At 47.6% G+C, this 17,472-nt stretch overlaps 1 protein-coding gene across 1 annotated transcript in view; it reads right to left on the reverse strand.

Annotated features, from left to right (window-relative positions):
* Positions 1–17,472, reverse strand: part of DNAH12 (dynein axonemal heavy chain 12) — a 1,449,067-nt gene that overhangs the window by 244,128 nt on the left and 1,187,467 nt on the right. Inside the window, exon 64 of the mRNA XM_085624669.1 lies at positions 5,944–6,094. Coding sequence (XP_085480795.1) covers positions 5,944–6,094 — 151 coding nt within the window. The remainder of the gene's footprint in view (positions 1–5,943; positions 6,095–17,472) is intronic.

Raw genomic sequence — 17,472 nt, forward strand, 5'->3', positions numbered from 1 at the left:
CACGTGGCCCTCTAACTATTAGTCTCTGTAGGTCGAGGGACTTAGTATCTATGCACCGGATAGAGTAACCCAAGGAGATGTTTACCCAGATTAGTAGGCCGCCAGAAGGGCGACCTCTTCCTCCGGGCAATGGGATAGCTGGTACAAAATAACTGGTATAGCCCACTTTATGTCGGGGCTCCAAGCACCAAGTTTCCTGGAACATACATATCCCGAAGGATTCAATAAATGAGTACCATTCGGGTATGTCGATGTTACGTGCCAGACCAGCTATGTTCCAGCTGACAACCTTCAAAGACCTGTTGCCATCTACAGCCTGCCCTGGTGAAGACCCATTTGAAAAAGAGCTATCCCTAGGGCCAGAATGAGATGTCACACCTATAACTAGGCCCTCCCCACTAGGGACCACCAAGATGGGCGTAGCGGGCTCAGGTTGCTCAGTGCACTCCCTTCCTGAAAGGCCGACATTAACAACAGAAGGTGAAGGGTGGTAAGGAGGTGGCCTCACTACTTCCATTCTTGTGGCTAGACTACCGCAATCATCCTCCCCAAGCACTGCAGATAGCTTCGCTGTGGGTTGGCAGACAGCGTGTCAGTAGCCATAGCATGGCCAGTTGGGCGGTGGACATGGATCATTACAAAACAAGCTAAATCGTGACCTGTTTTGATGGGCTTGTCTATCAACTCAGCCCTCCCAAACGGGGAATCTGGCTGGCCTAACAGGGGTTTTTCGGGGATTAAAGTAGCTAAGGTCATACATACCAATACCTCCACTACCTCCAAATAGACTGCCCTCTCTGATAGAAAGACTACACACATAGCTGGCAACCCTAGGGTCATCAAAATTAATTATAATGCAATCCCCCCTTATATCTTTCGGCCTAGTGCCTAACCAGCTAACCCTTCTGACGTGGATGACCCGTCCACCCATTGGACTAGGCAAAGGTCTATTTTCCTTTAGCCAGAATAGTGTTTTGTTCCTAAGTTCAGCATAAGTCTCATATTTGCCTGGTTTAAGGACTGGCACCCCGGTAAGAACTGCCACATAAGGCTGGCAGTCAGGGGGTAAATTAACAGTAAGGACCGGCCCTACGTCCGAATACATTTCTGGCTGTGGGGTGGGGATTGTCATCATATTGTCTGAGCTGGCGTTAATCGTCTCAGGGCCAGTACTATTTCCAGAACTCTTTAAGTTAGCTGGACAACTACTACCAACATCCTTTGTCCAAGCAGTCCTTTTGGTTGGGATGGTACTAGCCTTAGGTATCTTGGGTCGCACTATGCCATCTATTTTGTCCAACCCTGACGGCCCCGGAAGAAGCCACAGGATGTGCAACGGGAACATTTTCCACGACCACCCCGGGTGCTGATGCAGCTACAGTGGTGTTGCCCTGTAGGGATATAGGTGTTACCCGGGGTACAAATTCCCCCCCTAGGTCATCTTCCCTAGTTCTTGAATGTAATTTAATGAGGGATTTTATAGAGAAAAAATTGTCCAGGGTTACCTGTTCAAACCTATCCAGCCGCTCTGAGAGCCCCTTAACACTCTCCAGAACCGGAATCAATAATGAATTCATAATTTTCTCTAAGTTGGCCATGGAGAGAGATTCGTAGGATGGAGCCTCAACAGAACCAGCCGTCAGGTCGACACAGGTGTTCTCTACTCTGATACCTTGGGATACCTCCCCCTTCTCCCCCTGAGGGCAACTAATGCCCAGCCCCACTCTCTGGGTCCCGCCTCCCCTAGCACCTGACCTCCTAAGCATCTTATAGGATTTAGCATGGCTTCCTTTGCGTGGGCTAGCAGTTCTTTTTCTTTTACTAAGGGCTGGATTGTTTACTGCCAGCGTAGCCAATACTGGCTGAGGAAGGGAGACCCCATTGCTGGAAGGAGTAACAAGAGGGAGCATGGGAACTGGGGACTCACTAAGAAGTGGGACTGGTACAGCATTATCATCGTTAAGCTGTACTATAGCTGTTAAATTCTCCAGCCTGTCCAAACTGGCCCTTAGAGCTGCTACCCGTGGGTGATCTAAAGGGGGTGAGGCAGCCACCAAGGGATCAAGTGGACGTACTGGGGAAGGCACTAGGGCCAACGAACCCAGCGATGACCGTTTGTCAACAAGATGTCCCCGAGAAAGACGCCGCTCTGTCATGGCGATTTCCTTCTCGATAACTGTGACAACGCGGGTAATAAACTGGTCCATGGTACCCGTTACACAACCAGGGCCTCCCCCACCACTCCCTCTCAAACTCTTGCCCGAACGGGTAGACATCAACTTTGCCTCTCTATACAGTAAGTGTGGAATGAGCCTATAGTACAAACTTCCTAACAAAAAAGCAACGACCCAAATAGTCGCTAACTGGACATACAGCCACAGATAACTTATCAAGGGGGTGGCCCAGCCCAGCCTTGGTCAGCCCCGGACGGCCACAGACGGCCCGCCCTTTGCCCCGGCTTAGCCCGGCGCCACCCGCGCGCGTACCGCGACGCGGAGGATGCTCGTCCGTTTTTAGCGCCTCCGGGTGCGGAAGTGAGTTTGTTTCGGGGCGGGACCACAGCCGGGAATTCTGGGGGCTGTAGGCAGACCGCTGCGATCGGCAATTGCAGCAGCGGCGGCGGGAGGGAAATGACAGGGCAGACCACAAGCGCCCAACAGCCCAGCTCCTCTGCCCAGGGTTGCGCAAAGTTGCTGGACCCTCAATGAACCTGTTGTCCGGGCAGAGGCTCCGTGAGAAATCCCTTTACATAAGCAGCAAAAATAATGGGAATTCTTTTTAATCCAATTGCAAGTGCAACGGCTCCTTAATACTCTTTTGAAGCAAGAAAACAGATCTTCTCGAGGATACAAGAAGTGCATCTCCTTGGATGGAATGATGTGAGGCCCGTGCAATTTATCAAATATTTGTGGATGCATTTTTTTAGAGACAAACGTTTCAAGTCAGAAATTTAAAAAGTGTGACTATGTTAATTAAAAGACCAGATTGCCAAGCCTTTTTCCATACATAAATGAATTCTTATGCATGAAAAAGATTTTAATTTTAGAATTGCGTGGTATGCAAAGCTAGAAATATGTATGTGCAACATTAGATGCTCCCTCTATGTGTACTGATGTTATGCAATGTTTGTTAATTTCAGCAGGAATCAATAATTCTGGGTCTGATTCCTCTGATATTTCTTCATTTCATACTACTTTCACCAAAGTGAAAGCAAACAGATCAGCATTTTACCAGCAGATCTAATAATTCCAATGGAGCCAGAAAACTGCTGTTACTGGTCCCATTGAAATTAAAAGTGACCTTGTAAAGAATCCATTATAATTTTCATGGTGAACTAGACCCAAAGTGTACAAGGGAATATTATTTCACTACAGTTTAAATATGAAGCAGACAGCTAAGGACAGGAAAAGGAATAGGGTTCAGGTCAAAATACCTCTCAAAAACCTTTTCGGGTCCAACCCTATTTCCAATATAGGAAGTCATGAGAAGCCAAGATCCTACCCACATTGTCTTATGGTAGCGAAAAACTGCTTGGAAAACACAGCAGTGTACTCAACAAACTCACTACAAGAATATACAAAAGTGTTCTCCACCTGCAAAGATCTTTGTCCGCTGCCCAGATCAGGTTGGAACTGTGCCTACTCAATCAGTGGGCCGTAAGTGCCTACCTTAACTTGTACCACAAGCTGTTTAGCCAGAGGTGACCACCTAGAAGTTTTGCTATTGGCCACAATAAACACCAGAGGCCCAAGTCACGTGCATCATCAGTTTCTTGAGAACTGGCAACAGCTTATAGACGTGATAGACCTTTGGGACAGTAACCCGAGTCAACACGCCTTCAACCTGGGCATCAAAAAATGAGTTTGTAACTGGTCATGCCATTCTGATAGGTCTGCCCTTGCTAAATGTAAACATTCATGGGCGGTCATCAACTCCTATTGACCAGCATCTCCTGCTCCCTATGTTGCATGTACATATTTCAATCAACTGAAGGTAAGATTTGTGGCTCTGAGGCTGGGAGAGTGGGCTGTTTTTGAAATACCTCCCCAGCTGGAGTCGACCCCATGAAGGTAAAATCTATAGGGGCTGCAGGCAGTGCGAAGAATCCCTCAAACAAGCTGTGTGCCTTTGTCCCTCACTGCTGGCCGAATGAAAAATTAGGCTAAAGCATGAATGGAACACTCCGGGAGTCCGCACACACAGGCAAGCTATTATTGCCTTGCTCGACCCTGATAATACCCATTTTAACATCCATCTGACAAAGTTTGTTTCTTTATCTCACAACAGACTATGGCCCTGATTATGATGTTGGTCATAGTTGCCTCCGACTGACATCATAACGGGTTTGCGAGCAACTGACCTCCAGTTGGCGGTCCAGATGGCAGTATTACACTGCGACCGCACATGGTGCGGTCGAATACTCCCATTTCACTATGGGAGCTTGTGCTGCGGCCGTTAATCGGCCGTAGCACAAGCTTCCATAGAGAGATGGGAGATTCTGTTAATCCGTGCACTGCGTGGCAGGCACCTCAAGGTGCCTGCCACACGGTGCAGTGATTAACAGGCGGGCACCATAGGTGCCGCCTCAGACCCTAACTGGAGTCCCTTGAGGAATGAGGGACAGGCTAGGGCCCCCCAAAGTCACTTTCTGATAGGCTTTCCATGTCAGAAAGCCCGACATGGAAAGCCTGTTAGAAACCGACACCGTAATCCTGACGGCAGAGACGCCGTGCTCAGGGATTACAGTGGGGCCTCCGACTCCCATCAGAATCCAGCCAGAATGACCATCCAGTTTCACTTTCAACCGCCGGCATTGTAATGCGCCAGGCGAAGGTGAAACCGAAGATGTCGGTCGGAAAGCTTCTGGACACAGGTCAGAGTCTTTCCGACCGACATCAACATGAGGTCCTATGTTGCTTAGGGTTCTCATCAGCTATCCCCAGTGCTACAAACACATGATCGTCGATTGTTTTTTTAATGCAGTCAAAAGGAAGCACTGCTGATAGGACTATCCTATTACTACCAGCAATTGCAACAGCACTTTTTGGCACAAACACTTTTGTCATACTAAGATGTTAGCATACCCTATTGTAAGGTCTCCATCGGCAAATGCTTTTTTGCATTCGCTAGGGCATCTGAAAAATTAGATTAGTGAGACACACAGTGAGTCTTTAGACCTTATGATCATTGTTTAAAATGTGTCAGTGACCTTAGTGTCAGTTAAACATGGTTAGACAGTACCCTAAAGTGAGCCCTATGTAGTTATAACACACTGTACAAGCTCCTTAGTTCATATAAACTGGGCTCTTGCACTGACACTCTATATCCCAGGGCCTGCCCTGTTCTCCACATTGTACTCATTGAGTGTCCTTTCAATTGACTGGGCTTTTTACTATTTGTAAATCTTTGAATGGAACGTGTGCTTTTAATGTATGACAGCCTCTTTTAAATACAATACGATGCTATTACTAACCATTCGCACAGCCACTTTTTTGTCGTTAACTCAAACATCGCACCTGTAATTTGTTACAACAATACGACAATCCTTTTTACAGTTGTGATGTGCTCTTTGGAAAAGGCACTATGTCTCGATTTGAGATTTTATATTGCTTGTATGTCTTTGAAATAACTATAGTGGTTTTAATTAAATGTATATAAAAATAAAATATTCACAAGGTCAAAATAGCTGCATGAGTAATGAGAAAAAGAAGGTACATTAAAAAAAATATTTTCAATAAGAAATTAAATAGACTAGCGCTTACAGTAGCAAAGTCAACAGTCCATCAAAGAAGAATCAAGAAGCTCAAAGTCTATAAAATAGCAAGGAAGCATGTTCCATCACTGTAATAATAAGCTTAGCTTAATTCTATTTAAAGCTAAATGCATTTTTATAAAAATACAGAAAAATAATTCAAATAATACATATTTCCTTTGATAACTTACTAGCCATAGGATCCGCTCCAGGAGACAAAACAAAGATGAGTGGAATTGTAGCATTTGAATCCAAATAGCTTTTTGACAAATCAAATGGTGGTGGCTCTACAAACTTCTTCCCAAGTTTGTCTGTCACATAATTAGATATGGCAGGGCTAATCTGTTTGAAAAAAGAAGTGCAACATTTAAAGATAACCCCATAAATAAATTACCCTAGAGACCCTTCCAAGCGCTTCTGCTACTTCTGCTACCATTGTCAATGCACCACAAAAAGCAGGTATTTTGATTTCAGTGGTATTGTCCTTTGTTCAGGGCATTAACCGTGGAGAAAATTTCCTTGTGGGCAATATGTAGGTTTATAGATGTGTAACAGTGATTAAAGGGAATGTTTTTCACTGATGGATTCTGAGTGACATTAAATCAAATAGACAATAAGAGCAAAGCTCGAGTTGTTTATGATACCACTCAGAATCTCAACGTAAGAACACACCTGTTACTCACTTTTTACCTATCCCCAATTTTATATTATGTATGCCCTCCAAAATATTATGTATGCCCCTCAAATCCTCTCTCCCTGTTTGCAACTTCTACACAAGGCCAGAGGAATAATGGAAAAGCCTTCCATAGCCTGGCCTCTCATCTTTGTCCCACATGTAAAAGAAAATATACCTGTCAATCAAACTTGGCTACCACCCCTGTGCCTACCCCTCCCCATCCTTGCTGAGAATGTGCTCTCTGCTCACCATCAGAGTGGAGAGCCAGGGGTGTACTGATAGACTCTCAAAGAGCCCTGTCAGAGAAGTCTGCAAATCGTTTCTGACATAGCAACAGAGAGAAACAACTGTTGTTGGCCCCTGTTGCTACATCATAGCAATGAATAACCAGATTTCGATGTGCAGGCCAAACGAACAAGTTACTTACCTTCGGTAACGTTTTTTCTGGTGGATACAGTATCTGCCTGTGGATTCCTCACCTTTTGAATTACCCCTGCGCCAGCATTCCACTGAAACTTTTTTCTAGCTCTCCCACGTCGATGAGGACATCATAATGGCACGGCTCCGCTTGCAACTCTGTATGACATCAGCGGAGCCACAAGAAGACTCGTCGGCAGAAGATACACTCGATTCTTAGTGAAGTCCTGGAGGTTGAACTCCGGCCTGAGGCTCCCAGGTGTCTCCTTAATATATGGGAACCATCGGACCTCAACGCCTATGCCATACAGTGGGTCACGCTTGCCTGCATGATCGCTAAAAGAAATATTGCACAGCACTGGGGGGCCCCACAGGCACCCAGAATCGCAGACTGGAAAAAGGACCTTGATTGGTGCATGCAACGGGAAAAATCTGTTTACATTGCGAGGGGTTGCCCCCGGAAGTGGTCTAGGGTATGGACCCCTTGGAACTTGTACCGAGGCGAAATTTGTGCCCCCCCCAGACTGGATGAGCCAGACCTCTCCCCTTCCCCGTGACTCCAACGACAAAAGTGTACTGTGCCCTGATGATTCCTTGTGTATGCAATTACCCATGTTGTACCTGTGTGAACCTATGCCTTGTTACCGAAGTTTTTATAATAAAAAGAGTTTTAAAAAAAAGAAGACTCGTCGGCGTGTTGACGTCAGTTCCACCCATTTTTTCTATGCCTTTGAGGCGAGCGGGTGGACCGACAACATAATTGGAGTATACACAGTATACAATATATACATAAATACACACAGCATAGTGAAAAATAGGAAAAGCTAAAGAAACAAAGCATTTCCTAAACACCAATAGCAAGGCAATCAAAAGACATAGAGAAATAACCATGTCAAATAAAAACTCTTTTGGTATACAAAGGTGGACAACAGGGAGGAGGGTGGGTCAGTGAGGAATCCACAGGCAGATGCTATATCCACCAGAAAAAGCGTTACCGAAGGTAACTTGTTCTTCTGATGGATACATCTGCCTGTGGATTCCTCACCTTTTGAATTTAATCCCACAGCAGTCCCGCTTCCGGAGGAGGGTGTCCACCTACCCATACCAAAAAATCCTGCAGCACAGAACATGCAAAATGGCCATCCCTCCCAACCTCCGAATCTAAGTAGTAATGCTTCGCAAAGGTGTGGAGGGAGGCCCAAATTGCTGCCTTACAAATGTCAACAACAGGAACACCTCTAGCCAAAGCAGAAGAAGCAGACTTAGCTCTGGTGGAATGAGCTCTAATACCTTCAGGCGGTTCCTTCTTGGCCATGGCGTAGCAGATCTTGATGCACAAGATGATCCACCTGGAGAGTGTTTGCTTGAGGGCAGCCTTACCTTTCATTCATCCAATGTAGCCCACGAAGAGCTGATTGTCCAGTCTTAGATCCTTGGTTCTGTCCAGATAGAAGCTGACAGACCTCTTAGGATGCAGACGATGAAGTGTCTCCTCCTCCTTGGAAAGGTGAGGGGGAGGTTTGAAGGTGGGTAAGGTAACAGACTGCCCTAGATGGAAAGGAGTTACCACCTTAGGCAGGAAAGCAGCCCTGGTACTAAGAACCATATTTTCTGCATGAATGGTTAAAAACAGAGGTTTAGAACTAAGAGCCTGAAGCTCACTTACCCTCCTGGCCGAGGTAATAGCGATCAGAAAGACCGTTTTGAAAGTAAGAAGCCTCAACGGGCAACTATGAAGAGGCTCAAACGGAGAACCCATTAGGAAAGTGAGTCCAAGATTTAAATTCCACTGAGGCATAATGAAGGGAATGGGAGGAAACCTATTGGTGAGGCCCTTAATGAACCTCATAACAATGGAAGACTTAAATAAAGAAGGCTGGTCTGGCAAACAGAGGAAAGTCAACAAATAATCTTTTACCGTGGCCACAGCACAACCCTGCTGAGCCAAGGAAAGAGAGAAACCAAGCACATCAGACAAACGGGCTTTCAAAGGATCAATGGACCTCTCTCCACACCATTTCACAAATTTGGACCACCTGGAGGAATAAATAGATTTGGTGAAGTGTCTCCTGGATGATAAAATAACGTCCACCACATCCGATGGGAGAGAGAAAGAACTCAGGTTGCCCTGTTCAATCTCCAGGCATGAAGGTGCAGGCTCTGCAGGTGAGGGTGCAGAACCTGCCCCTGCGACTGCGAGAGCAGATCTGCCCTTATAGGGAGATGGGGTGGATGGTCCGATGAGAGGTGAAGTAGATCTGTGTACCACACCCTTCTTGGGCAATCCGGGGCGATCAATATGACTTGGGCCCAGTCTTGAACAATCTTACTCAGAACCCGAGGAATCAAGGGTATGGGAGGAAACGTATAAAGGAGCTGCAAACCCTAATCCAACTGAAAAATGCGTCCCCAACGCTCCCTACATCAGAAACTGCAGACTGCAGAATGACAGGCAGTGCGCGTTCTTGTGAGTGGCAAACAGGTCCAAGCGAGGAAACCCCCACATCCTGAAGATGTGATGGACCACCTCCGGATGAAGCTGCAACTCGTGATCGGCTGAGAAACGCCAACTGAGACTGTCCACACACACATTTAGCACTCCTGCCAGATGATTTGCCATCAAACAAATCTGATGGTCCTGAGCTCGGGATTAGAGTCGCAGAGCCTCTCTGCAGAGACGATACAACCCTACTCCTCCCTGTTTGTTTATGTACTACATCGCGGTAGTGTTGTCCGTCAGGACCTGAAACGCTGACCGCGAAAGGAGGGAAGAAAGGCCTTGAGAGCTAAACTTATCGCCCGCAATTCCAGCAGGCTGATATGAAACAACATTTCCTCCAGAGACCAAAGGTCTCTGAACTCCAGATTCCCCCAGATGAGCACCCCACCCTAGAGTGGAGGCATCCGCGATTACTGTGGCCACCAGTGGAGGAAGATAAAAGGGCTTTCCTTGTGACAGATTGCCCTCCACACTCCACCGCCGCAGTGTCTCTGGAGATCCTGACCATCTCCCTGAGATCTCCATTGTGCTGATACCACTGCCTACGGAGGCACCACTGGAGTGCCCTCATGTGCCAGAGTGCATGGTTGACCAATAGTATGCAGGAAGCGAACAGACTGGGCAGGCGTAGGACCTTCAGGACTGGAACAACCGCCCCATCGTGAAACAAAGGAATCCTCTCTTGAATGTCGAGAATCCTCTGCGGAGGCGAGAAAGTTCGACACACAACCATGTCCATTACTGCCCCTAAGAACAGGTTGCGCTGTGAGGGAACCAGGTGAGATTTGGGCACATTTATCGAGAAGCCCAAGTGGAACAACAGCCGTAGTGTTACGTGCAGATGATGAAACACCAAATCTGGTGACTTCGGTTTGAGCAGCCAGTCGTACAGATGGGGAAGAACAGGAATCCCCGACTTTCTAAGATGAGCTGGCACCACCGCCATCACCCTTGTGACGATCCGAGGCGCAGAGGTAAGACCGAAAGGAAGGACTGCAAACTGGTAGTGCTGAGAACCTACAGTAAAACGGAGATACTGTCTGTGCGACTTCAGGAGGGGAAAGGGAAAATATGCATCCTGCAAGTCGATCGACACCATCAAGCCCTCTTGTTGCAGCGCCTGAAGAACCTGAGCTAGGGTCAACATCTTAAATTTCTCCTGTTTGAGGTAAAAATTCAAGACCCTGAGGTCCAGGATAGGCCTTAATCTGCCGTCCTTCTTGGGAATCAGGAAATACCGGGAGTAGCATCCCTGAACCCTTTCTCGCTCCGGGACCACTTCTATTGCACCTTTCTGTAATAAAGCAAGAACCTCCTGCTGTAGAAGCAGCAAATAGTCCCCTGAACACCAGCCTAGGCGAGGATGGTAAGGAGGAGGAAACTACCGGAAGGGAAGGGCGTACCCATTTTCCACAAGATTCAAAACCCAAGGGTCTGATGCAATAGATTTCCAATCTTGAAGAAAATGGGACACCTGACCCACTACAGGACCAGCATGTTCCAAGATGAGAGATCTAGAGCTGCTTTTCTGTGGTACCCGTGGTGGGGGCAGGAGAGGAAGAAGAGGAGGAGGAGAGTTGACGGGATGCACCTTGCAGATGTGCTCTGGCCTTTCCTCTGTAAGATCTGTACAGAGGGTTCTGCTGCTGCTGAGGCTGTTGACGGCCATGAAAGGAAGCCGCCTTACTAAAACCATGGTACATCCTATATATAAAACCTCTGGTTTGGGACTGAAGACCCAATGCTTTTGCAGTGGCTCTACTATCTTTAAATCTCTGCAGCGCAGAATCAGCCTTTTCACCAAAAAGCTTGGATCCATCGAACGGAAGGTCAAGGAGAGTAGCCTGCACATCTGGGGAAAACCCAGAAGACCTGAGCCAGGCATGCCTCCTGGTGGCAGTAGAGGAACCCATCACCCTGGACACCGAATCAGCAGTATCCAGACCAGACTGAATAACTTGACAGGCTGCAGCCTGCTTGTCCGCCAGAACTTTTAAAAAGGAGCCAATATCATTGTCCAGTAACTAGGAAGCCAACTGCTTGACCGAATCCATTAAGGCATGAATATACCTCCCCAACAGGCATGTAGCATTGGTGGACTTCAATGCCATAATTGAGGAAGAGAAGACCTTCTTGGCAGATTGCTCCAATTTCTTAGAGTCTCTGTCTCCAGGAGTTTGAGGAAAAGATCCTGCAGACTGTTTAGAACATGAAGCTTGTACAACCAAACTTCCTGGTGAAGGATGTGCAGAAAGAAAAGCAGAATCACCAGGAGCAGGCCTGTACCTCCTTGCTACAGTCCTTGAAGCATCAGGAGCAGAAAGAGGTTTCTGCCATACCTCTAGAATTGGCTCAGTTAAAGTCTCATTAAAAGGCAAAAGAGGTTCAACCACAGAAGATGGGGAATGTAATACTTCTGTAAGAATATTTGGTCAGAATGTAATACTTCTGTAAGAATATTTGGTCTGAACTCAGCAGTGGGTAACTGAAGGTCTAAAAGTTCAGCAACCTTCCTGGTGATGCAAGCTTCCACTCTGGGGAAGTGTCTAGACCGCACGCCTCTCGAAGGCCCTCAAACTCATCAACAGATTCTTCATTGTCACCTTCAACTTCCTCCCGCTGAAATTCTTCCTCTTTTAACAGTCTTTGGGCTTCTCTTCTTGACCGCAACTTCTGAACTTCAGAACCGGCATCGCCGGTGCCACGCACGGCGCCGGAGACACTGGTGCCGGTGTTGAAGGAAGAGCCTCTGATGAGGGCAACGGCGCTGAACGAAGTAGAGAGGAAGAAGGACCACCAGATGGCACCAAAGACTATGAACACGGCGTCGAAAACCTCAGAAATTGCCAGGATGGCGCCGTTGGCATAAAGGGCATGAAAGGTGCCTGGGCATATTGTTGAGGAACGCCCACATTGAATGCAAGTGGACCAAAGGGGCCCGACGGCGCACCGGTAGGGTAAGCTGCTCTGGCAAACATGCAGTACATTGCATTAAGAAAATGCGAAGGATCCAACCCAGGCCCAGGAAAGGGTGAAGAATAAGCAGAGTCTGCATCCACTCAAGGCTGAGTAGGCGCTGCGGACATCGGATCCAGAACAGAAGAGGCTGCAGGCACAGCAGAAGACATCCTAGGCTCCTGAGAATCTCTTGGCGCTGGAGATATCCTTGGCGCTGGAGAACCCTTCGGTGTCGGTAAATGCACCGGAGAACCCCTCGCTGTTGGAGAGTGAGCTGGAGTCGTTTGAGGAGAACGAGAAGGCAAAATCTTTAGAGTGACGTCGCGGAGCCGTATACGGCGATCTCGAAGCTCTACTTTTTGATGAACGACGTTGGCGAACTGTGCCTTCTCTTCTTCTTGTGCTTCTTCGACTTCAAAGTATGCAAGGTCAACAACTTCGATTTTGACCTCTTTTGGCCCCTCTTCTCCTTCCTTGCCTTCGCCATAAAAAGCTTATCCCCACGCTCCTTCAAAGCCTTCGGATTCATCTTTTGACAACTGGAGCAGCCTCCGACATCGTGGTCCGAAGAAAGACACCACAAACAGTCGTCATGGGGGACACATGGTCCTCTCTGCAAGGCTTGAACCCAGACTTCTTCGATATCGCCATAGCACTGCTACACCAAGGGAAATAGCAGAAACAAAGTAACCTACATAGAAAATGGAGAGTCCCCAAAAAACGTTACACGTCGACGGTGGGGAAAAAAGGAAACCGATGTCAGCAAGCCGATGAGGTCTTCTTATGGCTCCGGTGACATCATACAGAGTTGCGAGCGGAGCCGTGCCATTATGATGTTCTCCTCAACGTGGGGGAGCTAGAGAAAAGTTTCCGTGGAATGCTGGTGCGGGGGTAATTCACACAGGGAGGAATCCACAGGCAAATATATTCAAGCTGTGTGTTTTTTAACGCTGTATATATTTTAATCGTCACTTTTTTAACTTTGTTACCTACCTGGTCTGATGCTTGCTGTGTGACCAGCGGTCATTTCGGGGTTGCTGGTGGAGCGTCCGGGCTCCCCGCTGCTGTTGTTGGGCGGGGGCGCTGTCGTTCGTTACACAGACGCCATCTTGGGTAGGGGAAGGCTGACGGGCTACTTGCTCCTCCCTCCTACCCCTAGACCCATGGATAAAAACACGGTATCTTCCCGTCCGCGCAGCGGGCGGGCGCAGCGGGCGCGCCGGCGGCGCGCCGAAGGCGCGCCAAAGGCAAGCCCGTCTGCGCCCGTCCGCGGCCGACCGGGGCCTGGGGCCACAGATCCTGGTTCATCCACACCAACCATTATCAGGTATGACAGACTTGCTTTGCTTAATCTCCAACCTGACATGCCTGCTGCTTGTAGGCACGCCATGACTGCCCAGTCGTTAGGTAAATGCACAGGATGTAGCTTTGAACCCATGATCCACACTCCGTCTACTAATGTGGGCCACTCTCTGAAAGCAGCTCTACTTAATTGTAGATCTCTCCGCAAGCACGCCCTCGAAATATTTCATCTACTCGAGGAGCAAAATCTTAACATTCTATTCTTGACGGAGACCTGGCTAGACGAACATTCAGACCCCGATATCATCCAGGCCATGCCCCATGGCTACTCCCTCTCTAGATTGGACAGGAAAGATGGAAGGGGGGGAGGCATAGCCATAGCCACAAAAGCCCCTCTAGTCTGTTCCTTAGCTCCTATACAGATTGACCACAGTGAAGCTGGCTCCTTCACAATTAATACCGGCCCCAACTACTCTGTATCGGGAATCTTGATTTATCGCCCACCTGGCAGAATGTATGACTTTACTTCCACTTTAATGGAAGCCATTACTCACTTAGCACTTAGAAAGTCTAGACTTCTGGTGCTGGGTGACCTTAATGCTCATTTTGAAGATCCCCTAGACAATGAGGCCGTTGAGATTCAAACGCAGCTTCTCTCAGTTCAACTTGAAATGAAAAACAAGGAACCGTCTCATCGATTAGGTCATCTACTGGATCCTATCTTTGGGAACTGGCAGGGAGTTCACACCTCACAGTCTGTACCAATACCCTGGTCGGATCACCACATCATTCCAATCACGTTGCAACTGGACAGAACTGAGCATTTTCAACACCAATCTCTGCGGTATAAACGCAGAAAATGGAGGAGTTTCTCTATAGAATCCTTTATTAAAATCATTCAGGAGGGGGGCCCTCCCAAAGGGGAAGACTGTGAAGCAGCTAATAATAATTTAAATATTATCGTAACCAAGGCCCTCGATATCACTGCTCCCAGTCGCATCATGACTAATGCTAGGAGACTAAAAAAAGCTGCTCCCTGGTTTAGCCAAGAACTGCAGACCATGAGAACCACCTGCAAAAAACTAGAGAGAGCTTGGCGCCTGAACTTCTGCGCAGAAACTAAAATAAAGTATAGAGACTCTCAAAGAGTGTACTATAAATCTGTACGGTTGGCCAAGGCAGAACACTATCATTCCAGAATCATGGAAGCAGGGAATTCCTCGAAGGAATTATTTCAGATCTACAAAGAAATATCTGTAGTAAACACTAACTCCTCTATTCACAATGATTCTGTGGAGTCATGTAATGAAGTTGCACAGTACTTCTCAGGTAAAATCAATAAAATATATACTAGCTTTGCCAATCATGTAGAGTCGGCCTTCGACTTCACAGAGAATGACAGTCTTATTAAGACTCTAAAGTGCCTCAAATCTTTTGAAGTTCCCTCATATGAATCCCTGTCGAAACTATGTAATAAAATCAAATCGGGCTCTCCCCGAGACCCGGCGCCCCCGAAAATTTTAGCTGAAGCCTTCCCTGCTCTAGAACCTCACTATAGACATCTACTTCAGATCTCATTCTCCACAGCTTGCCTGCCGGCGGATTGGAAACAGGCAGTTGTACTACCTATCAAGAAAAAGCCGAATATCAGCCTAGACAGTATGGACAACCTTCGGCCAATCTCCCTGCTACCTTACCTAGCCAAGCTAGCTGAGAAAATTGCCAACATCCAACTTATGGAACATCTGGAAGAACATGATGTTTTCCATTACTCCCAGTCGGGTTTCAGATCCAACTTCTCCACGGAGACGGCTCTCCTCAGGGCCACTGAAACCCTACGCAAGGGAGCAGACGAGGGCAAGACCATGGCCCTCATCATGCTCGACCTTAGTGCCGCGTTTGACACTGTAGCACACTCCATCTTGCTACAGTGTCTAAACAAAGCTGGAGTAACCAATAGAGCTCTGGGATGGCTGAAAGCCTTCTTGATCAATAGAAGCTTCCAAGTCCAAAGAGGGACGTTCCTCTCAGACAGTGTGAGGCTTGAACAGGGGGTGCCTCAGGGATCGGCCTTGAGTCCCACCCTGTTTAATCTATACATGGCCCCCCTGGCTGAAGTGGTGCAATCGTTCGGCGTGGAGCTTGTCTCCTACGCCGACGATACGCAACTTCTTATATCTTTGACGCAGGCCCCTTCCACGGAAGCCGCTAACTTTAATAATTGTATGAGCAAATTGGCATCCTGGATGACAGAGCACTGTCTAAAACTGAACGGAACCAAAACAGAGGTCATCATCATTGGAGGTGACGAGACCAATTGGACTAAAGAATGGTGGCCTACCTGTTTGGGTCCCGTGCCCCCTCCCAGTCGGGAGGCGAAGAACTTGGGAGTATGGATTGACAATAAGCTATCTTTTGATAGCCACATAAAGAGAACTGTAGGCAAGTGCTTCGGAGTGATGAAGACCCTCAACCGCACCCTTGACTTGCTGCCTCTCAATTCCAGACGGACAATGACGCAGGCACTAATTACCTCCCGGATTGACTACGGGAATGTTCTACTCTTAGGCACATCGGAGAAAAACATAAAGAAACTACAGGTCATACAAAATTCGGCAGCACGCCTAGTTTTAAGACTGCCCCGCAGAGCCCCTTCTCGACCCTCATTGCTAACTCTCCACTGGCTGCCTATCAAGCAGAGGATAACTTTTAAAGCTCTGCTATGGTGTCACAAGATCCTCCATAACAAGGCACCTGCCTATATGTCGGATCTGGCCGCGCCATATGAACCTAACAGAACCCTTAGATCCAAAGGTACAGGGCTGCTCAGAAGTACCCGTCCTAAAAAGGCCAGAATGGGAGGTAGATCTTTCCGCACAGTGGCAGCGAAGTCCTGGAACCTCCTGCCCATGGACATCAGGTTAGAGGTGAACGAGCCCTCTTTTAGGAAAAAACTGAAAACCTTCCTCTTCGATCCGCGATAGGCTCTTTTCTTCTTCGCATTTCACTCTCTCCTTAGCGCGGGGACACGCCGGGAGGCGTCACCAGGCGCTTTACAAGCTCCTTTAAAAAAAAAAAAAAAAAAAAAAAAAAGATGTATCCATCAGAAATAACGGACAGTGACTTACCTTCAGTAACGCCTCATCTGTTAGAGACATGATCTAGCCTCAGATTCTTTACCTTTGAACTTCCAGGCATCAGGCTGGGCCCGGAAGATTTTTCTTAGCAGTACCCCTGCATGCCGGCAGGTAATGTTAATTGACTCCGCATGACGTCATTTGCGTTGTGTTTGTCGTTGTCATGACGTACGCGTTTTCAATAAAACCGCCAGTCTGGCATGCTGACGTCAGTACTTTTCATGACTTTCCATGCCAGAAGCGTGGAGTAATGGAGTGACTGACCATGGTGTGTTAAAAAAGAGCTAGGGCCCCTAAGTTTGCCCTTAAGAGCCCTAGCTCTTTTTTTAACACACCCTGACACTAAAAACAATTTCACAGTGAGGGGAAGATGGGTGAGTCGGTAAGGAATCTGATGCTAGATCATATCTCTACCAGATAAGGCAAGGTAAGTAACTTGTCCATCTGATAGAGACATCTAGCCGCAGATTCCTTACCTTTGAACAGATACCCAAGCAATACCTTCCTGTGGAAAAGCTTTAAACCGGAAAAACCTGCAAGACAGAGAGGCCAAACAGGCCCTCCCTGCGAATCCAGGCAATAGTGTCTGGCGAACGTGTGCAGAGATGCCCACGTGGCCACTTGGCAGATATCAGCAATAGGAACACCACACTTGAGAGCCGTGGTGCCTGCCTTCGTCCTGGTGAAATGGGCGTTAAGGCCTTCAGGAGGCTGTTTCTTTGCTAGGGCA

Source organism: Triturus cristatus, chromosome 9 (assembly GCF_964204655.1).
Source record: "Triturus cristatus chromosome 9, aTriCri1.1, whole genome shotgun sequence".
NCBI classification, from domain to species: Eukaryota; Metazoa; Chordata; class Amphibia; order Caudata; family Salamandridae; genus Triturus; species Triturus cristatus.